Here is a 24,244-nt window from a genome sequence, read left to right on the forward strand (position 1 = left end):
GATGTAAATATGAAGATAGTTATGGTTAGATGGCCGATATAAAAGAGTCATGCGCGATATTTTATAGGATGTTTATTTGAACCATCGACATTTCTGTCATTTATAACAGACATCTCAGACATTTCCTTGGGCAAAAGTAAAGAGTTTACAATGGTGTCTTCCTTCTCTCGTCTAAGTAAAATTCTAATTTTTTTACAAAACAATTCAAGAATTAAATAAAACTATTTAACATACGGCATTTTTAAAATGCTTATTTCAAATATCAACTCTCAGCTATCAGTATTTCGAATCAAGATGCATATAATATAATATATAACAAGAGAATATGAATTTGTCGATATCTATATTTCTCGAGTCACCGTTACAATCTTTACACTCAGAGAAATGGACAGTTCGTTCAAAAATTATCAAATGGATAATCCGATATTTTTAGTCGGAATTAAGAAAAGCCGATCAAAATTAGAATAATGTCCAATCAATGATAGTTGGATATCATTGATAATTGATCGGTTATCCATTTGTTAATTTTTGAACGAATTGTCCATTTCTCTGAGTGTACAATATCGGATTTAATTTTCTTTTCTTGCCCGCTTCGAAACCCATGTGTCGCCCTCGATCTAAAGTGGGTCCCACGTGTTACGATAAACTCCATATAATCCATCCTAAGGCCCTTTTATATGTCAGGCCCTAGGCCCTCGGCGAGTAATCCGCTACTCTGTCCGTGAGCTTTCCCCGAGTCGAAGTTCCGTTGTAAGCCGCGGCCATAAGACGCAACGGATGTTACCTCGCCGGCCGTTCTCGCCCGTCTCTGAATCTCTTACTCGGTTATATCCGCGCTGCGGTGGCGGCGGCGCCGCAACGACCCTACCCAGGACGATACATCGTCGGGGGTGGCCCCGGCGCGAGGGAGTTTGTAGGATCCACTTAAATCCACCGTGATTTACTCGGGCACGCCGCGTCCAAACCTCCTCCACCCCTCGCCACCATCTCCCGCTCCACAGCGGGATGCAGCCGCAGCCGCAATAAGTAACCGGGCCTCGAGCTTTTCGGAAACGCCGCGCCGCTGGAAAGCGTTAAGGAGGATTCGTCAGCCGACGGTTAGCCCTTAAGCGTATATAGCGCGTCATATTTATCACTTCTCCTGGAAGGGGCCGTTAATTAATTACATCTTTACCAACTTCTGGAGATTTTGCTCTTCGCACTAGAAGTTTTGCTCTCGATTATTTTCACTGTTATTATTTTTTTAATTACTTAAACAGTCCTTTTTTTGTTTTCCTTCGGTATGTCTGCTGTTGCACGAGACACACTACTGTACATTTCTAAAACGAAAGAATCGCAGATAGAAATCGCGGCGTTTCTCTGACTGAGCTTTTCTAAGTTGATTATATATAATAGTGTACCTATATATACGGGCAAGGACTCCGTGGGTATTAAAATGCCGACTCTTTTGTCCGCCGAGAATGAAGAGAGAGAGAGAGAGAGAGAGAGAGAGAGAGAGACCGAAGGATTTAGACGAGAGCGTAATTAATTTCGGCGGTATTTCTTATTTTTAATTGTCGGTCTTATTATTGCTCCGCCGCTCTCTTTATTTCACTTCCGATACTTTGTTCCGCCCTCTCTCCGAGGGTTGAGCGCGAGATCGTACGAAATAGTATTACGGTATTTCTTTGAATCGAGGGAATTTACGGGATTTTTACGAAGCGCGTTTCAGCTCTGTCTGTAAGCTCCGAGTCGCAGCGAGAGAAAAAAAGCGTATATTTCTTTTTTTTTATTACAACGGAAAATAACGCGACCGATGTTTCTCTACACGAGTATCGACGCGGAATTCTCTCGCGCGCGGTACCACGTCATTATGTTCGCAATTTTTCTCGATTTATTTCGTTATCTGTATTTTTTGCTTAACGGAAACGTCAATTAACGGCATATCGCGCCGAGCACGCGAATACCACTGCAAAACTGCGGAACAGCGTTGCGCGATAATAATCGCGCGATTAACGTAATAATTACAAATGCGAACGTTAATGCGCTCGCCTAATGTCGCGTAACCGTGATGTTTCCACTCCTTTTTCCATGCATATCTAAAAATATTACTTTATAGTCCCCCAACGTGCACCTCCCCATAATCTCGCAATACGCTCTTGATATATCCAATCTGCCTTCAAAAAAGAGCGCTATAAAATTTTTATCCGCACCTTTACATCAAATGCATAAAAATTCAAGTCAAAATGAGAAAGATTAATATTATTTTGTTCGTGGTGAAAATTGAATGTATTAATCGATATTTTGCCTCGTTTTTTAAATCGCGCGGTGACATCGGCTATTCTTATTCCAATGTACTATATCCGCATTATTCCTTGGCACTTTTCATAGATTTCCGATATGTGTCAGGAACGAAATTTCCATTTTAACTGAGAGACTTCAGTTTATTTCATCATAAATTCACCAAACAAAGAAATTAGGTAAATTAGACTTTTTACATATCTAACTGGACATAAAAAATACTGTTAATAACTTGTTTTTAGATTTTCACAATTTTTATATAAAATGATATATCGCAAGTCTTCTTTCCTCTCTCTATTTATTTATATAAAAATTAATATATTTATATATAGGGGAGCCATTTTTTTGAGATAAAATCAATTCACGGTCGATGCGAATTGGTCCAATAATCCATTCATAAGATCGTATTCTCGTCGGCGGTCAATTCTCGCCACACGTTTCCCGGGCGAGATTTACGAGCTCCTTGAGTTGGCAAAAATCTTTTATATCGGCTTTCGGCTTCGGCGAATCCTCCGCAAGGATCATGCGGGGCGAGGTATCGTTTCGATCCGCTCCATCTTCATCGGCGGTCGACGGCGCTGATGACACGCGGGAGAGAGTGCCAGCTTCCATTTTCAATATCGCGCCGACAGTCGCCTTCATGCAGGATCCTCGCCTTCACGGCGGATCCTACGAGTCTCGGGCGTTCGTCATTGCTCGCGACATTATCAGCGATTCGCGGCGTCGGTTTTCTCACGTCGATCTCTATGTGGATGTACGTATTGAAACGCAATAAGCTGAATTGAAGTTAAATATCCGAACTATCGACGCTAGAAAAATTATGTTGTCTCGTCGTTCGACTCATTGTCCGTCTTACTGAAATCAATTGTTATCTAACCATAAAATCTATATTTTTAATTTAATATTACATTGAGGATCAAGATTATGGACAAAATAATAAAAATAAAAAATATATATAAAAGTTACGAAAAAAGATACAAATTGTATTTTCAGCGCTGATTTTTTTCAGAGAAAAATTAATGTCCTGATTCTTTGACAGATTTGCAACCGAGTTTTCTTTTATAAAAAACTCAGCGGAAGATTGGATAGGTTGCGCTCGCATAAATTTTGATGGATTTACCGATGATACATCCGCGTATATTGGAGCTCCATACGCTGTTTGTAATTAAATATCGCGAGATACGTAATTCTCATAAAATAGCAGCGCGATAAGTTACGCGTATAAACATCGAGCGTTTTCATTACGGAAGCTTAGTCCATTCGTTACACAAGCTTGTGATTTTCGGGCATTTAAAGAGAGTAATTTATGAGATGGAGAGAGGGGGAGGGAGAGAGAGAGAGAGAGATAAAAGTGCGCATTTTCATGAAACGTTCGTCATGAAATTAATTTTTATATTAATATACATCGGATACTTTGATACTTATGTTTACCGAAGATTATGAAATTTCTCGTTCTTCCTGCAAGAACGTCGTAACAAGCTAAGAAATAAGATATGTTTGCCATGTTACGTCGCAACGATATCAAATGCTATCGTCGAAGTTCGCGCGGGACGCATGTAATCCGCGTAATCCGTCAAGCAAGGTGGATGTAACTGGCGCGGCACGATATGGACAAAGTTCGTCTCGGGCTATCCGACGCCGGCCGGCACCGGAATAATTGAAAATGTCACGACAATTGCACTGAATGCCGCTGTAACTCCGCCGTTGACTAATGCAAATGGATACATTCAAATTCTATCGGAGAATTAATAATTTTCCCTCGTATCGGGACCCTCGGCGGCGGCGGCGGCGTCGTGCGATAGCGACATATCGTGTTGTCAAACTTAACAAGGCCGATACTATATCGTATTAATACCGTCGTCAAACTTGAGAGGCGTTTCCAATCCGCGATCCTCGATCAGTCTTGTTTAGCTCACTATCTTTAACTATCTTTAGCCATCTTTAACTTTTTCCTCTTTTTTTTAGTCACTCAATGTTTAACCCGTTAAACGGATTCTGAAAAAAAAAAAGGAATTTACTTAAATTTATAAGAGGACAATATAGGTTCTTGTTATTTAATTGCACGAGGTTCGCCAGCAAAAAATTTCATTCATTTTTAATCTCTTACGATGATTATTTTTTTTCGCCCGAGAAAAAATTCATCCTACGTTGAGCAAAGGATTTATCATTAAAATGAAGCTAGGAAATTCTGGAGCGCCTCGTGACAGTCTGTGTGTGCGAGGCTCAAATTCTTCGCGGAGGACGCATCGACGTTCGCGTCATGGAGCTGCATTATTCGCGTTGCACACACTTGCCGGAAGATTTTAATGGGTGAAACCGTTTGAAACGCGCCGAATATGTTACAGATATTTCGCTCTCTCGCGAACTACACGCCTATATTTTTTCCCGTAATTATTCGCATGTCCGCGAGCGAGATACGCCGTAATTAAATTAAACACGCGTGAGCGTCGCGTCAATGTGAAAATCGTGATGACACGATTTTGCATGAAAAACAGAGAGAGAGAGAGAAAGAGAGAAGAGAGAGAGAGAAAAAAAACAGCAGGAAAAAGTCCGGGATCAACATACGGCGAGGTTCCGCGTGCCGCGATCTATTTTTGAATGCAATGCGTATACTCGGTCTTTTTGTTTCGAGAATAAGGAAAAAGTGAGCGCGATAATCGCAAAAGAGCTTTATGTATTCAACGAACACGGGCCGCAGAATTGATTCTAAATAAAGCGTCACATATTCAGGTTCCCCCGAGGCGTCGATAGTCGGGACGCGCGTCTCGGAGCATAAAAAGCAAAATGAGGAAGTTAGTCACTCGAAAGAAGGCTTTATACCGCTTTATATCGCTTTTACGACTTTAAACGAAGCGCAGCATCGAATGGTATATACCGTCGCACGGCTGGCGGTGTAGTATAGGGAGTGGAAAAGTTGTCTTCCTTCCGCTGCTGGAAGCGCGTCCCGCGCGATGGCAAAACTCGCTTCTTCGCGAGACGCCCGAAGGCGGTACACGGGGAACTCATTTGGCATTCAGGACAGGGGGAAGGTTGGAGATAGCCGTTGAAGGATGCGGGCCAAATAAACGAGTGTCCGAATACGTTTAAGCAAATGCGTTTCTCCGCTGCAACGCGAGAAGTTTATTCTTTTCTTCGGCAGCATCGCGTCGGCGCGAATCGTCGCCGAGCCTTTTTCGCGAAAAGAATAACGTAGTTAACCGACCACACACACTTCGGAATCCTTTTCGCGAGACTGCGAAATCGCGTGCAACTGCCTTAATACCACGTAATAAATATTACGAGAAAATAACGATATATCGCATTGATATGGAGATATAAGAGACATGAAATTGAAAACATGAAATTTGTATGAAAATTACTGGCGGAGATATATGAAGAAGCTAATGGATATCTTTAATGGAGAGAGCGTAAAATACAATTTATTGAAGCCGCGCGCTAAAAAAAGTTTGGCCACCGTTAATTGGCTCAGTAGACGCGAATACATGAACGCGGAATAAAGTTGCAATGAATATTATGTGACACTGGGTGTGAAATAGAATTTTTTAGAATAATTAAAAGTGCTGCAGCGCAAATAGTAAATAAACTTTCTAAAACTTCTATAATTCTGTATTTTATATTTTGTTTAATGATTTTTATTCAGAAAATTTGTATGAGTATCAGTAATGATGTTGCAGCTATTAATGGTCTTTATTAAAAGATTTCAGTGATTAACTTTAAATATTTTCGTCAATAAATATGTGCATTAATATCCGAGATTAAAAAAAATGCTCGTATAACTGAGACTATAAAAATCGCCTAATAATATCCCCACCTGCGAGAAGCTGTAAAGACAGCGCCAGGTTAAGGAAATTGAAACACAGTTACTACGTTTAGTGTCCTTAACTGCAAACACGCTGGCATTGCGAGCATTTTCCTGGGAACGTATTGGGAAAAATAACGATTCGACGAGGACGTGTACGTAGAAAAAGAATACAAGTATAAAGGTGGACTGGAAGAAAACCATTGGAAGGAGGAGACCCATAGCCGCGCTTCCCACAGATTATGCTAACGAGACAATCCCCACGGTACACCGGAGGCGCGCGTATAACCGACTCTTTTTTTTATTTTTCTCGTTCGTTCGGCGGAGATTCCGCATCTCTCTCAGACCGAAGGAACGAAACTAGCGGGCGTATCCTGAGACAAACGGAATTGCCCGGGGCCTTCTCAGCGTGGTGCGTAAAAAAAATTACTGGCAAGAGCGAAATCTGTCCCGGCAGTGGAAATAGAAACACCGCGGGAATATTTCGAGGAAATTTTAAGACGATTTCCCGACGCACCGATAATGAGCCGATTAGAGACAGATTCAATCTTTTAAAAATAATAGCGAGGGTGGGGTATTTATATGAAAGAATCCCGTACCTTTTATTTATGAAGATTATTTGTATTACTGTTACCTATCTTGTATTTTATTTCTTTTCTTTTTTTCCACGATTTTGCTTCAAACCCCTATTAGACATTCGATCCACACTCTCGTTTACCGCCAAATTCCTTGGAGAACAAGCCGCTTTATCTTTTTTCCCGGTACTAATCTGCGACGTATTTTCATCAAGCGTTCGGTAATCACGCCCTTAATTGCGCAATTACGCACGCTTCCTTTTTTTTACGGCGGCATATAGCGACGTACAGTGACGCTCGTCTACGAGAGAAACTCGCGGGTATTATCAGGGAGTGCAGCTTGCTCTTCCTCTTAGACTCGGCTCTCTCTAACTTCTATCTACCGGCGGATTCCCCATTTAAGCCAAAATCAATAGGCGCGTGCTCCGATCTGATAAGTATCTCGAAGAGAGAGGAGAGCCGTGCCTCTCCCTCATCGGGAGAAGATCCTCTTGCGTCGCACACTTAAATACATTTGTCTGTATGCGTCTGAAACTGTCTTTGGCTCCTCCCACCTACCTTCTACCTACCATGATTCGCTCGAGAGTAATGTGAAATTGATTTTTTATCATCTTTGCATTTCAAGCTCATTTTAATACACGGGCCCAATATTAAACTTTTAGCTAACTTTTGTTTCGGGAGAACACGTGCTCGCGCTCGAGTTATGAGATATAATGCGTAATTTTGATACGTATCACAATAGGCGGAGGAGGACGCGATCCTGAGGGAGGTGGGTTTACAATCCCCATTTTAAATTACTTCGCGCTGCACCGACGGTATCCCTGAATTTACGCAGGGTCACGTGCGATCTCGTTCCATTTAAACGCGGACTTTGCCGTGTTTCGCTCAGCCTTTCTTCTCTCGCGCCTCAGCGAGAGCGTCCCGGCGGCGTTTTTACACGCCACCTTCGTCTCGCACGGCCGTAAATCCTTCGTTACCGGGAACTTTTTAACGAAACTCTTGCGCGTAATCCCTTCGGCGTTCTGTGTTTGCCGTAAAGATTCCGTCGTCGTCCGCGCGCGCGACACGTGATGTAGCCCTCCGCCTCCGTTTCCCTCGCGCGTTCTTTGTCTTACGCAATATACCCTCCGGTGGAGAACACACGCGGATCGAGCGAACTCGCGAGCGCGCTTCCGCTCGTCGTGCAAGAATCCGTGGAATTTTTCGAGTTAGCTCTCCGAGCTGCCGCGATCTGAAAATCCGGAACATTTGAGCAAAAACAAAAAGGCCGAACGTTTAATCCTCGCGGAAATACGGAGTAATTCCGCTGTCTTCCTCCCCCTCCCCCCGCCGCCCCGAATAGTCGCCACCACCGCCTGTTCTCGATTGTCCTTTCGGCCCGGCTACCTCTTCTCTTTTTAATTAAAACAGAACTTTTGTTCAATTACATTATACACGGGGGGTTTCAGATTCACCACGAGTCGCGAGTTTTTATAGCCATAGGTACTCGAGACCGAATTAAGAAAAATAGAGGTTGTTCCAATATTGCGACATCGATAATTGGAGTGTGTACACAGTAGAAAAACTTCAATGTTCAATTAATCTCGGGTAGACTCAATTTCGTAACAAACTTAAATACTACGATATTAATATCACTTTATTGTTGCGTATGTGCAAGATTTCATTCCGATAAGTTCGGATAATTACAAGAACATGAAAAGAAAATGAAAAAGATGTAGGAGCTAGCTAGCTAGCTATATTTACCTGTAAAAAAAAAGATGATAATTTGATCTCAAGGGGACAAAATGCAGAACAAAAGAAAAACAAGTAGGATAAGAACTTAAATAGGCAGTAGTATAAAATGTGAAGAACATAAACAGAACCCAAAAGTTAAATGTTAAAAATGGGAGTATTTCAGTTTACAGTCAAATTTTTGCAAGACAAAAATCCACGTTTAATTTAAAACCGAAAGAAACTTAATATTGCGAAGCCGAAAGTTAATTTTGTGAGGAACAAACGTTCTTCGTTACTCCTGTCGGCTCTCAATCGCTTGTATCGTGCTTGCTTGAGCGCGCGCGAGTTGCGTAGGTATCGAAATAATTTCGCTGTGACAGGCGCAAATGTTTCTTTGATGACATCGGCTCATTGTCGCTATACCCACGCTAATAGTCGCTTTTGCCCGGAGCACGTCTGCCTATTAGCATACGCATTCGAGCGTGTCGCGTTTCTTGCTGCTCCCAGCCGTCCTCGTTCGCTGAACATCACATGAAATGGAATCTCCAAAAGTCCCCCTCCCGCTCAATTCCTCTTGATAATTCATTTTCTTAGCAAACAGCGAAGCGTTGTTTCATGAACCACCGTGGTTGCTTAAACGTCTTGTAATTAAGTAGCAAAGTCAATTTCACATTGTCAAAAGCGTCATCTTTCTCGCGTGAGGTCATACTGTTCTCCCAGCTGTTCTCATTTGCCGCGAATACACGAAATAAAATCTCCAAAACTACTTTTTTATCTTTCTTGATAACTTATTTTTTTTTAGCAATAGCAATAATGGAGCGTTATTTTAGGAGACATCGTTCACGATTGCGTAACTACATTAAGTAAGAAAGCCTGTTTGATATTATCAAAGCGTCACTTTTTTTGCGTGAGAAGCCGCGCTTTCTGACACAACTTGGGAACGGAAACGTTGAACAGATCTGCGCATTCCGGACGATTACGAAGTATACCCTAAGATATGTGTGTAACACAGCGATAGGGAGATTTTCATATCGCGCGACTTTTTCCCAGGGCTGACGATCATTTCGGCCCGGGAACATTCCGTTATCTCGCCCGAACGAGAGACCGTTCGGCCAGGGAGCACATTTTAGATTCGCGATTTCAACGATATAGGATTTCTCTCAGGCCGCGGAGGAGAAAGGCCAGCAAAATCCAAACTCTTTGAATCGGCGTACGGCTCCGCGGCCGCCATTGTATGGGTGGCTTACCGTCGTTTTCCCGGGATAAAGCCCGGGGTATCACCGGATACTGCTCATCCCAAGTCTATCGCCGGAGGAGCCGTCCGACGGGGTCTCGAGGATTCCGTTCCGTCTCTTGAATTAGGAGGGAGTGACGACGCCCAGTGACTTTTATAATCGCCTTTAATACACCGCTCGCGAAAGGTCGCTTTCAGATGCTGCATAACCATTTTATTAACGCTCGCGAGTGCTTATTGCGCGGCAAGAACGCCCGACGATTTTATTAGTTCTCGCAGTTGCTCGTAGAAGAATTAGTGTCAGAAATGGACTTACAAACTCCGTTTGTCTCCACTTTCTACCATTCTATGTGATCGTCGAAAATAATCGTTGAAAGAGTTATATAATTTACATATTAATTTTATTTCGAAACGATAAGCGATAAAATCGACTAATAAACGTAGATCAGACTAATAAATGTACCTGGTAGAACAATTTCGCCAGTGCAATATCGCGCCGAGACTACGTATTTTCGCAAGAGGATGCCCGGCGGCGCGATTCCACCTCACGTTGGCGTAAACAAAACGATCTAACGGCGTCTAAAATGAGAAGAAAAACGAAGTTGGTTCCGGCGCAGTGCAACCGTGAACATCGCGGCGATCTTAATTTCCTGGGCGGATGGTGCGTGATAATTCCGATGAAAAATTCCATCCTGCGCACGGCGTAATTAACGAGGAGATGGCAGACCGTGCGCGAGCGTTTGTGTAGCGCCGGTCCTATCCGCTCGCGAAAGGACCTAATTAATTAGATATCCCTACGACAAATTGCTAGAATTACACCTCGCTGATTACAATTAGACCTGGAATGAAATTCCAGCGCAATAAAAGCGCGGCATACTATATAGTCGCGTTATGTTTTCTGTCCCTTTCTCGCTCCCTTGTGCGCGCTCTCTCTCCCTCTCTTTCTTTCTTTCTCTTTGCCCTGCATTCATGCGCGCGAACGCATGCACGCATACAAGAACTTTTTGCCGCTTACAAGAACTTACCTTTATGAAAAATTAAACGTAAAATTAGAGTTTCTTCATTAAAGAGGACTAGGCAGAGGGAGAATAAGAGACTATAAGAGAAAAATACTGAATAGATATTCAGTTGCGCTACGAACACTTCTGAGCCTTTCAGAAGATCTACTTTCTCTTAATGAAACTTTTTCTATTATTTCATATTTCGGAATTAAAATATCTGAATATTATTCATTGTAAGAAGGAAGAGGAGCAATTTAATTAAATACCTCAAAGAAAAGCAATAAAAGATATCTTACGGACAATTATCACATAAATGCAGTGTAGCAATAGAAATTATAATTTGTGTTAAAACATATTTTATTTGATGCGTTGTAGCTATTTACTTCTTTGCCCGGCTATTACTTCTGATAAATCTACCATGTTTTCCCGAGGAGTTTCTCGCAGCTTTTTTCAATGAAGCGAAAATTAAATTTAAGTAGTTAATATAAAAGCCGGCAAGGGTCGGGCGGGAAAGAGAGCGGAACGAAAGCGTGGAGAAGCGAGAGAAAAAAATTGAGGGGGCAAAGAGCCAGCAGTGGGTGAGAGGATAGATCGGCTGATCCATGGTAATCGTAAAACCGACCCATGAAAACCGAGGCCGGTGTCTGGATTACGACTGCGAGATTCAAGAATTTTTCCATTTATCGCCCTTCTTGCATGAACGCATACAAGAATTCGATACGAGAATATGGGGTGGCTCTCTGCACTTGCAGACCGGCTGGAGGGCGCGGAGGTGAAATCCGGAGGGGAGGGGCAAGGGATGCTACCCATCCTCGACCTCCGCCTTGAATATCTAATCGACGGCGTGCTGCTCGCTCATGCATGCACTTCGAATCGCGGCTGTGCATTCCACGAGACACTACTCGTCGACGATGCCGTGCGCGTTCGTTCTTTTCTTTTTTTTTCGAGCATTCGCGGCGCATCGTATTTTTCCAAGCGCGACGCGCGCGACGCGATCATCTCGTCGTGATATCCGGCGAGATTGAAAAGGGCTGAGCGCGACACGCAACGCAAAATGCGTTGTTTTGTTTCTCGTTTATCGATGACGAAGGGTTGAAATTGTTTGTAAGGGCAGTAAACATTTTTTTTTTTATTTTTTACTATATTGCCTATATGTGCGTGTGTCATTGTCGTTTAAATATTTTATAACATTTTAATTTATTTTTTCATATCAAACATTCGAAAGTTTTTGTTATACATCCATAAAAAATAATTTGTACTATGTGTATATATATATATATATATATATATATATATATTCCACCGATGTCTCTCTTTGATAAATAATTAAATCGTTTTATTGAGAGGGGAAAAAATGACGTAAAGTAATTAACGTGTCACATTGTTGTGATGTTCCAGGCCAAATCACCCCAGAAGTTTTGCCCGAGTTTTTAGCTCCTTTGGAAAATCACACGGTGATTCAAGGTCGTGACGTCTTCTTCACCTGCGTCGTTAATCATCTGCAATCGTACAAGGTACGACTTTCTTTTTCAAATAATTTTTCTCCATGCACTGTCGTAAAAAAGAACTACCGCTCGTAGCACGTTGAACGTTAAAGAGAAACGTTGAAAAAAGTGCAATGTATATCTATTATAAAACGTACATACATCGAGATTAAAGAGATGTAGCAGTGTCTTTTAAACATCCTCTTCAAGTATATAATAAATATGACGCACAGTATTTCCATGAAAGTTTGTATTTTTACCGAGGAGCAAGAAAAATTATATCTGCACTGTTGGAAAATTTGTGTTAAATATAATATAAATTACATGTCCCAAACAGCCCACTCAAATTTTTGTGTTAATTTAACGTAATATGGATGTGTTAAATGGTAACACCGATACTAAAATATTTCGACAGAAAGGAAATGTAATTCTGATCGTAATTTGAGGTTAATTATGTGTACAATTAACATAACTTTTATGTTGAAGTTAAGATTGTAAGATAAAATCAACACTTTTTTTCTGTAAATTTTTATTCCCACTTCTATTATAAAGTAAAATCAACACCCTTTTTCTGTAAATTTTAACACATTTAATAAATACGTTCAAATTGTGTTACTTCAACATATTCTTTAAATTATTTTAATAATTTTACATTTTAAATTTGTTAAGTTTAATTAACATAACAGGCATATGTTAAATCTACACATGTATGTGTTAATTATTTTACACAAAAATTTTAACACAAGGACCTTTTTTAACAAAACTACAAAAATTTTCTAACAGTGTGTCAATAAGACAATCTAAATTTGCACATTGTACGTTCAATTTTATTTGCAAATACTCGTTTCTTCCATGAGTCTGACTATATCCGTTTGTGACTACTGCGAATGGTGATGCGAGCGTTGTAGGTAAATTTTAGATAAGTTTATATATTTGATTTGATGAAATTTCATATTTTTATCTTTTCTCAATTATTTTCGTCAATCTTTCATTATTTATTATTATTATTATTATTTCATTGGATTTTAATAACGTATCAAATGGAACCGCAAATTTAATTATACGCTAATAATAATTTAGCTATAATGTATTGCATTTATTTTATTCTCTGATCACACAGATTTTCAAGCGGCTATCCGTATTTTTCGATTAGCAAAGCACTCAGTTAATTCCCGTTTCGAAGAATAAATCTCGAGAAATAAAATCCTGTTCCGGTGTTTCAGGTAGCCTGGATAAAATCGGATTCCCGAGCGATTCTGGCGATACACACGCACATGGTAGCGCACAATAACCGACTATCCGTCACGCACAACGGGCACAACACGTGGAAACTGCACGTGTCGAATGTCCAGAAAAACGACTCCGGTACCTACATGTGTCAAGTCAATACCGACCCTATGCGCAGTCAGGTGAGACTCTAAAGTTAACTATCTCAAATGTTTATACATGCTCAACTCGAACAAAGGTACACGTTGTAGAACGAGCGATGTAGTACTGTGATGTAATTAAAAATCACTAACTTATTTCTTTTTTAAATGATGCTACGCTTTTTCGTATCCCCGCGTATTTGCGCGCACGCATCTTCTCATTATTTCCTACTCTTTTTTATTTTAATGACACGGGTACCCGCATTTTTCGAAATACCGCAAATGTCGCTTCAAACGGTATTAATGCGGCGCGTTGAAACGCGCTGTTGCAACGCGCATTCGCAATAACAACGTATCTCTGTTAAATTAATTTCCATTTACCTTCCACCCGACGCTTTATTTTTCGACGGCGTTCCCACGTTCGAACCGCGTGCACGGAGGTCGTTACACACGCGGCTCTATCGATTTCCATCGACAAAGCGCCCGCGCCGCGTCGCGCCGCGCGAACGTAATTCGATTAAAAAGATCGAAGTTTCGCGCAATTTCGTCGGATCCGTCCGGCGGAATTTTTAAAATTCCATACACAAGCCCGACCATAACTTTTTAACGCGCGCTTTTTCTTCGACCCTCCGACCATTATTTTGCGGTGCAATATCGGTTGTAATATCGGCCTACCGCTGCAGCTGCAATTCAGAGTCGAGGAGCAAGGACCTTTTTTTTACGTTATTTAAAGTGGAAAATCTCAAGTTGTTAATATTAGAGGGCAGCTTATCCCCAGGTTCTTAAAGACTCACGTGTTCTTGAATTTATAATAACTATCTTTTTTTAATGGAAAACAGTCGTCACAAGTGTGTCTATAAATATAAGTATAAAATTAATAGAAATGTAAAATATTTCGGAAGTTTTGAACGTTTCAAATTTGACATAAAACACGTTTTACTTAAAATGCATGTGCGGAGCATTGGAGAAAAGAATTCACAATCAGACAAACGGAAACGTACATTACCTCGAGGTAATTTTTATTCATGTTGTCAACATTGTTCATACAACTTTATCAACATTACCGGCTAGAAGAAGAGAGGGAGAGAAAAGGAGCGTTCAACATAAACACGTAATATTCACGCAAAGAGGAAATTGTATAGCGGTCAGTGAAATAGGGAACGAAATTGTCGCAACGCGACGTTGCGTCATTTTAATTATGCAGATTTTTGGTACAGCGCAAGCCACACACACATTTGAGAAGACGCACGGAAAATTATTGCCGACGTAGAAGTGCAGCAGGTGTGCATACGGCCTCGGGCGACTGTTTTCCCGAGGTTCTCAGATCGGTCGTTCGAAACATCCCAACATCGCTTCTTAAATCCCGAGCCGAGTGTTATGCCGTCGATTGACGATGAAATTATTTATCGCGCTTACATCGCCGTCTTATCCAGTAGGGATGCCTATCTGCTAAATAAACCAGACTATTACTACATTTTTTTCGTAAACCGGCGCTCGCAAGAAAATTAAAAAAAGAATCTTTATCGATTAAAATGTAAAAATAAAAAAGAAAGCGCTCAAGCTATATAAATATTTCAACATTGTTAATAAAGCTTTCAGAAATTCGTCTACATCGGCTAATTTATAAAAGACGCTAAATATAAAATTATCGTAGCCAGTTTAAATAGTATTAACCGATTAAAACTTATCTCTGTGCATAATATTTGATTGTCCTTAGAAAATTCTGATCTCCTATTCATTTTTTATCTTCTTTATCCTCTTTTCTTTTTTACACATACACACACACACACATTCGCGTTATCCCACTCACACTTATCATTTGTCTTACTTGCACTGCGACGAGCACTCTGGGACCTTTATCTCGCTGTAGGGCCATATATTGCATCGGAAGGTTTCCCGCTCTCCCGGTCGCATTGAATTCCGCGGGACATGTGCACCGCACCACGACCAGTAAATTTGACCTACATTCACATTTCACATTAACCCATAACACACCGGCGACCGCCGGTACGTGCTCAGGGATGTAAAACGACGTCTTTTTTACACAACCACGTGACACTTTAGCACGGTTTATACCGGCTGACGTTTCTCGCAAGGCGACGACACGATATTTCCGGCCTGACAGTGAATGAAGTTAATGCTGAACGCGTCAAACACGTGCGAGATAATAAATACCGCGTACGGTCTTGTACTTATTACTATACCGGATTGTTGTTAATTTCTATAAATAATATGCGTTCTGTTTGAATTTTACAAGATTAAAACATTTTGCTCTTGTAAACATCTTAGCTTAAATTTTGTAGATTAAATAAGATTTTTACTTGTGCTTGAAAAATTATAAAACTATGAAATAAATTGCATTATTTTTGTATTTAAACATTGTTTTGTTAGAAAAAACAAATTCGAATTTTTTAATTTATATAAATTTCTAAATATATAAATTATTTTTTAGTTAATAAAATTTGATAAAGAAATATTTTATTAGCATTATTTTTTTATACTCTTATAATTAAAAACAGCTTTTAATTACTTTCTTTTTAAGTGGTTTTGTATAAAAGGATTGCTGAGAAATATGAGGCAACAGAAATATCATATTGTTGCTCGACATTGTTATTTTGTAACACGCAACACATTGTAAAACAATAACTTTTTATTCTCTAATTAAACGCAACTGGAATTTCGATTTTGTCAATTATCAGGGAATTTTATGTTTGATCTATTCACGCGTTTACATGTAATAAAATATGTGAACATTTTACGTTTGCACATTTCGGACTATATTACCGTTATAGCAATATTAACTACGATATTTAAATGATATTTTACTGCAATATTAAAATATTATTATGGCGGATGCAGAGCTCATTCTGGCTCTACTTTGTATAATAATGAGAGAACGAAGCACGTTTACCAAATAAAATAAAATAAAAAACTCGTGTGATAAAAGGTGCAAATTCGAGCCGGTGTTTATTTTATTTCGCCTAAAACCATAAATTTCCTTGCATGTTCGTTTCATCGAATTGGATAGGCTACGTGCGCACCATTTCTCGTCCAGTAAATTCTATACTCCTGCACATTATACCCGTGCGAGGATACCCTCATCGTGTACGTGCTCGGGACCGTAAAACAATGTACTTTTTTTTCCGGTGAGTAGTCCGAGCCTTATCTTTGCGCGGACGGCCTTAGTATGACCTTTCTACGAGCTGTTTACTCCGCAAGAAGGAATTCTTTCTAACTCTTTGATCTTCGCGTTCATAGTACATCAAAATGCAATTAATCTGTTCTTATCCTTTTGCTAGGAACAGTTTTAATAATGAAATGATTCAGATTGCTGCTGCACAAAGAGCGCGATAACGGAAGCTCTTTTGTAATATTCGATATACCTTGATATACAGTTTAGAGAGCGATTTTAAATAAAAAGACGAATAATCCCGATATGATAGAAAATTAAAAGATTAATGGTGTTAATTAATTTTAATTATAAAATTCTGTCAAAGACTGCTGGTGTAATTTAGTTCTCGTTAAACAGCAATTTATTATATCGTTTGTGTGTATTCTTATTTCTAAAAAAAAATTCCACGTTACAACATATATAACAAGGTTGCAATGATAAAAGCTTAAATCTAAAGTTTCCCACGATATGCGACAATCTTTTGATGTTTCCTTGTTCCAGATGGGATACATGGAAGTAGTGATACCGCCCGATATAATGGACGACGAGTCCGCAGACGGTATGGTCACTAACGAAGGAGGCAATATAAGATTGCGATGCGTCGCCACTGGTTCGCCGAAGCCTATTGTCACTTGGAAACGAGAGGACGGCCGCAACATCATCCTCAGGGTAGATGGGCAGAAACAATGTAAGCGTGTACTTCCGAGTCGCTTTCGAAAGCGATTTCTTATCTGCGAGATTCTATCTGAATGATGCAACGTTGGTTCCAAAAATAAAATTTAAAATATATTTTTAAACTTTAGTACCGAGAATTTTTTTTATCAGGGATATTAAAAATAAATGAGGAATTTAATTTTCACAAAAGAGCGAAGAACAAAAACGCAGATTTTCTATAATTAAAAATTATCCCCCCTCTTAGAGGGGGAGGATCATCTCTTTTATTATATTATATTATTTTAGTAATAATAATAATGCGGAATCGCGATAAATCAGATCTAAATTTGAAATGCATTCGAGGCCTACGCCGCTCGATATCATTACCGTAAATGATAATTAACATTCATCACTGTGAGAGGCATTCAATAGACATACATTAGTGGATACGTACATTAGTAGATTCGGGGTATGCCAAATTCAAAATGTAACACGCAAACCGCTGTGCAGTCCATGCTCTGATGAACTTATATTCACTTACCGTTGATATTTTAGAATAAGCTTTGAATCGCATTACATTCGCAGAACTCGGCATTCTCGTAAAATCGAGTTATCCGAGATTCCTTTGAAACCGCATGTTTCACGAACGCATTTGGCAAGATGACTGTATATATATATTTCGTCGGAATAATAACAGAGTCAAACAGTGCAAATTACGACCGTCTGAGATACGCGAAATGGGTACAATGTAAACTGAATTTATTTAAACACAGGATATTCTAAAAACAGAGCGTACCCACGCTCTTCCTTATGAGCCTGATATCATATGCGGAATTAGGATCAAAACTTTCCTTAATTAATACTTGCAAAAAGTTTTGCGAATTCCGCGGGGAAAACGCTCTACATAGTGATACGTTGTATTACACAAAGATGATTACATTTAGTTTGTAGTACTAAATTTACCTTAAATTATATTGTTAAATACATTATTTTGTTAAATGCTCTGTGCATTCTAATGAATTCCTCAGCTCATATTTTATCGTAACCCGAATATCATGTAGCCAATTATGTTTCCCTTTAATCATTCGTTAATAATTTTATATTTTTGATTTTAATAATACTAATTGATTTCAACGGAATAACAACAATAATAATAATAACACACGAGTGTTCGCTTGATGCGTGCGACGTTTTCGAGATGTAAAAACAGTATTAGGCTCACGCTTGAATTTTCATTTACGATTTAATCAAACGGAATTTGATATAATGTCTCTAATCATAATAATCCTAATTAATAACGGTTCGATAATATTGTGTACAAAGCAGAAACACACTCTGATTATGTATTAATTAAGTCTTTCATCACAGTACATAAGTTTGTTATTACAGCGATTTATTTAACTTCTATTAAAATAATAATCCAGCAAAAAATCTTGCTGTTTGATCAAGCATTCGATGCTAGTCGAGTGTAAATTTAGAGAAATTGAACTGTCGAGTAGGCATTAAAAGGAAAGTATGAATAATAATATGAAGCACGTACTTTTAGCATAGATTGCAAAAACAACTAGAAAAATTCAACAATTAACCTAGTTTTTATAGAATATATAAATGTCTGCAAAAGATATGTTCTTTCGGAGTTTTGAAAACAATTCTGCTTATTTGTTATTTTAAAATGGAATTGGTCAGAGAGTTCGGAGTTATTTTAAAGTTTAGAGCTTGACATTAGTTTAGGATTCATAACGTTCAAAGTGTTGACATCTGACTTGGTATGGGATGCACGTTGAACGGCGAATTCTGACTGCAAAGCGGACGTATTGCAGAAACAGGGTCATAGGTAACGCTCGTGCATGCCGACATGGTTTCTCATTTCCGATCACCTTACCTTTATTACCGAACTGCGTCGTTGATTTATTGCCATTATCAAATACATACTAATTTAATTAATTGGACGCTTTGATATTTAATTTATTGAATAATGCAAGTATCGTAGAAGCTGTACAAATGGCAAATATATATAAATTTCATTATAAGAAATAATAGAATACTTAAAACAGGAAATCAGAATCTGATTCCAGAGAAAAGTTCGTCGAGCGCGCTATGTCATCGTTTATCTTGTAACAAAATTATCAAAATACGAGAGCGACATTTGATTTTATCGCTAATAAATAACGAATAAAAACGATCCTTTGCGTAAAGATAAAAAGTTCCTGCAGTTACGGGATTGAAGCGGCGCAATTGTTTTTTTTTTTTTTTTTATGAGCATTATTGATAATATCCACTCTTTTCACGCCGTTAGATGGGATTAAACTCGAGGGGGAGTCAGCGATACGCATAAAGCTCCCGAGAAGACGGTGCCGCGATTACGTCGATTCTCTAATTAAGACGGCCGTGCCGACGCGGCTGGAAAAGTGTCGGGACGATAAAGTGTCGGGGCGCATCAGCGCGGAATAATCGATCGTCTCTTGCGCTTACTCGGGCCCCTCGGTAATTAATTACAGCGCGAACGGTAATTTACACCCCGCGGCAAATACATAAGCACGCTCCCCCACAATGCACGCGCGGAGGAGGGAAGAGTATAACGACTAAAACCATAAATTATTACGACGCGCGTTGCTGCTTCAAGTTTAATCACAAAATAAATAAATCGATAAATACGTATTGCGCCCTACGCGAAATCTCGTGCCACCCTCCGTTTCGTTATCGTGCGTGTCTCCTCGTTTCTGTGGAGACGAATAGGGAACGCCGAGGGAATTTCACATTGACGTGAGAGATAACGTACAAAGATCTACTTAGCGCCTCCCGCGGATTAAGAGAAATTGTAGAAGAATCGTTCTAGATTCCATAAACTTCAAGCGAACTCGTCCTCGCGATTAATCCTACCCGAAGGATTAAAGTTTACAAGGGTTAACGACCCCCGCGCGACGAGGTCGAGGACGAGGACGAGAGGAGCCCGCTTGTCGTACCCGCTTCGCGAGTTAAAGTGCACTTATTGACCGCTCTTACAAGCAATCCGCCCACGTCACCCTGATAATCCCAGATCCGCTATACGCGAAGTACATTCCGTGTACAAGCAGCGATCTCGCCCGGAAAGATCTCCGAATCCCCGACGACCTGTCCTCTTAGTGTCATTCTCGCTGGAGAGATCAGTCGAGTTTCCGCGCGAGGAAAAAAAAGGGGGGAAAGCTCGAGAGAAGCTGCGAGGCGGGTAGAGAGAAAGAACAGACATAAAAGAAGAAATTCTCCGATCGTAATCGCCGCTTCGTGCCATTTTCGTCCCCCTTCGCTCACCCGCGTGTCAGCCTGATCTCCGAAGCGTCGTAAAAATAGACACCTGGAGGACATCCGGGGGTGACACTCGTTAAACGCGGGAAGGACTTCCGAAGGAGAGATCCACCCGAGAAGGACGAAGGAGGGTAACGAACGATAGCGCAACGAGCGATATGGTCGTAAAGTCTCCTCCCTCTGCTGCTAGCTCCTCCGCATGTCGCGAGGGGGGAGTGTAAAGGCGTAAGAGAAACGAATCGTCCAAGTTGGCAATCGAAATCTCCTCACTTCGCGGATGCGTTGTTCGGGACGACGTGATTTCTCCGCGTCGCCGATTAAACGGCGAGCGGACGTTCCCGGGATTGCGGGACTGGATATACGCTGTAAACTTTTACAACGCATTCCCGGTAACGACGCTCGAAATTCGACGATCGTCGGAATAATGAACCCCGGCTGATTGTATCCCGTGGAAATTTAAGCAGCGGTTTTCGCGCGAGCTTTTTTTATATTGATTGGATAATAGAGACGAAAAAGTGCCGGGGATGCGCGAAAGTTGGAAATAACTTAGCTGTTGATTCAATTAGAGCGTTTGATAAAAAATGTAATCTTTTTTTTTAAGACTAATGATTCTTAAGGAGACGACTCTGAAATCTTATACCAAAAGAGATACAGAAAGCATGTCCTTATTTTTAGCAAACCGCGTGATTTTAGAACTATTCTACATATGTAATATTTATAAATGCAAATATATTGAAACAGCAAGATACACGTACGTATTATTTTAATTATTTATAAGTTAAAAAACACTATTTTTTAAATATATTTAATAATTAAAGAGAGTGTGGAACGGGCTTAATAATTAAAATATTTTGATTTTTCTTATTATTTTCATTATTCATAATTAGTCGCAAACGTCGGATTTCTTAGTTGTTAAAAGCTGTTGCTCGAAATAATTAACGCTGAAAAGGCTGGGAACGCTGATGCAAAATTTCTACACAATATTAATTCTCATACTTTTTTCGTTCTTAACGGGACTGATGATTCTAGTAATATGCCATAAAATTTCAACGTAACATCCCAAACAATTCTCTCACATGAATTCCGTCCAAGCTTTTATGTTGAAAATATATTTTCATATGAAAATCACGCCAGCGATTTTATGTAGACGACCACGCGCATCAAATACACATTTAACGCAAATCTCAGTAAACTTTATCGGAATTTATTTATCATACTGAAGTTATTGGAATAGCATATGCATAAATTGCGCACCACATGCTAAATTATTAATGTCATTAAAAATACAATGCAAAACTATAAATTTTGCAATTGAAAGAAAGAAAGATTGAAAAAAATATTACGGATTACCTCGTCTCTCGGGACAATATTTTGCACAGAGAAGATATACCTATGCGCGGAAAAATGCTAAATATTGATCTTCTCGGTTGCAGCACTGAAAACTTTCGTCGGCGAGACACTGGAACTGACGGGAGTGCTTCGGCAAGAGATGGGCACGTATCTCTGCATAGCCAGCAACAATGTGCCGCCGACGGTCAGCAAGCGTTACTCCGTCGATGTTCACTGTAGGTATCGCGCCGCGATGCGGACATTAATTAACCGTCGCCCCGTCGTCGTCATGTTGAATACTGAATACAGCAGAGCGGAACGTCCGAGCATCATTCCGGTTGTTCCGTGCCTTCCACGATTGTCAAGCAATGGTTATAGACACCGTCAATCACGCACTTTAACGAAATAAATCATGAAAGCTTTAATTTCTTGTAATAAAAGTAAAATGTTATTTGTAATTTGTAAAAGCTATAGCATATTACAATTTTGAATGATAATTACGGCGAAACGCGATTGTCCAAAAATTAAGTTTTGGTTCTAAAACTTACTACGTTGAAGGTCCGTCCTGTTATGTTATACTGCATAATTACTCGCCTGTAACCACCCTTCGCAAGTTCACGTGCGACAAGACGGACGGATAAAGATGAGAGCGTTAATTAATTATTTAATTAAACGGGGTATATAATGATTATAATATCGGTGAAGCAACGTGTGCTTGGAATAACTTTTTATATCGAAAAACTATAATATATCTTCCAAATCTGCACAAAAATATTAAAAAAGGAATTTTATAGATCGTAATATTTTTACAGTTGCTTATTAATTTAAAATTTGTTTATATATGTATAAAGGTTCTTAAAATTCACATAACATTCCCAGAATTCAATTTCCTTTTGTGTAAACAATTCGTATACAATTAGTATACTCTAGTGAACAATTTTTTTTTAATTTTTCACATAATGTTTCAGAACTGATATATAAATGTATAACTTTTTAGAAAATTTTTTAGATTTTTTTATATGAATTAAAACACTTTTCAAAAATGTTGAGAAAGTCTACACCTTATTTAGAATTTTTTATATCTATGCATTCTGCAATATTCTAAAATTTCTCATTCTATATTTTTCGAAGAATAAAATTTGAAAAAGTGTAAGGAATTTTTTTAGAAATATCATGAAATCATGAAAAATTTTATCTTGATAATCATGAATTTTAAAATACGGCCTTTTTATTTCTATTATATCAAGCCCTTTTGTAGATGTACTTTATATGTAATGTAGTTTAATTACTAGGATGAGAACCGTGTCGATTATTAATGCATCTTCAATATCGGTGGTAAAACTATCACCCTACTATAGGGCGCTGTGGCTAGGAATACATCGATAGAGATTTTAAATGAGAAATGAGGTTGAGTCAAACTTCAAAACATTTTTCAATATCTATGTTACGTAATTTCCAATTGAAAGTTTTCATTTAATACCAGCTTGTGCAACATCATTAACACTGAACGACACGGAACAAGAGATTCTATTATTAATATATTATCACGAATATTTTTTAGTTATTCGATTATTAACATTGTACATAATTCGATAAACTTTTATGTTTGTTTCTATATATTTATTTCGCTATCCTGTTTTTATATTCTCTTTAAATGTCGCATAATAACGCATAAATAAAATTTTCCGTTTTAATGCTCAGCAATCAAAAGTTTCATCATCTGAAAGACAACACTGTTGCGAAAAGTATGCCAATAACATTCTTCTGGGAGAAACAATAGAATTACCCGGAATGCGCGCATTGTTCGCAACGCTATACGCCGCGCGTATCGGGAGGCTAAAAAATCACCATGCAATTTGGTTAACGGCATTCGCAAATGAAAACTTTATCAATCCCCGAAGTCCGTTTGCGCAGGGACGTTTTTCTCGCGCGCGAAACTTCCGGCCGCGCGCTACTGCAAAATTAACCGGCGGGCTTGACGATTTATCCACGTCGTCGCGGGTCGTGTAAATATTTGAGCGCAAAGGGTTTCGCATTAATTTGCTGCTTACGAAATGTAATATTAACCCACCGGCGGTGGCGCCCGTGCACAAAGTGCGGTGCAACCAGTTAATTCTTGAATGAGCAGCACGCGGTCTCCTTTGGGATTCCAAATGCATTTTTCACTTTATTTCGTATTCTACCTATTTTATCTTCTGTCTGACCCTATTTCGCTTGTCTCTAAATAACGCACAAAACTTTTTTTTTGCTACTACATAACTAATTTTTTAATTAACTAAGTAATTCTCTTAAGATAATTCTCGCAATCTTATTAGGACAAGAAATCTCGCGTTAAAAAGTATGAGGATTTATAT

The 24,244-nt window shown here is 39.3% G+C and overlaps 1 protein-coding gene across 1 annotated transcript in view; it reads left to right on the forward strand.

Annotated features, from left to right (window-relative positions):
* Window positions 1–24,244, forward strand: part of LOC112457763 (lachesin-like) — a 136,004-nt gene that overhangs the window by 109,056 nt on the left and 2,704 nt on the right. The window contains exons 4-7 of the mRNA XM_025020991.1: window positions 12,001–12,116; window positions 13,310–13,495; window positions 17,127–17,313; window positions 21,995–22,126. Of these exons, the coding sequence (XP_024876759.1) occupies window positions 12,001–12,116; window positions 13,310–13,495; window positions 17,127–17,313; window positions 21,995–22,126 (621 nt within the window). The remainder of the gene's footprint in view (window positions 1–12,000; window positions 12,117–13,309; window positions 13,496–17,126; window positions 17,314–21,994; window positions 22,127–24,244) is intronic.

Source organism: Temnothorax curvispinosus, unplaced genomic scaffold, assembly GCF_003070985.1.
Source record: "Temnothorax curvispinosus isolate PA1 unplaced genomic scaffold, ASM307098v1 QBEX01000740.1, whole genome shotgun sequence".
NCBI classification, from domain to species: Eukaryota; Metazoa; Arthropoda; class Insecta; order Hymenoptera; family Formicidae; genus Temnothorax; species Temnothorax curvispinosus.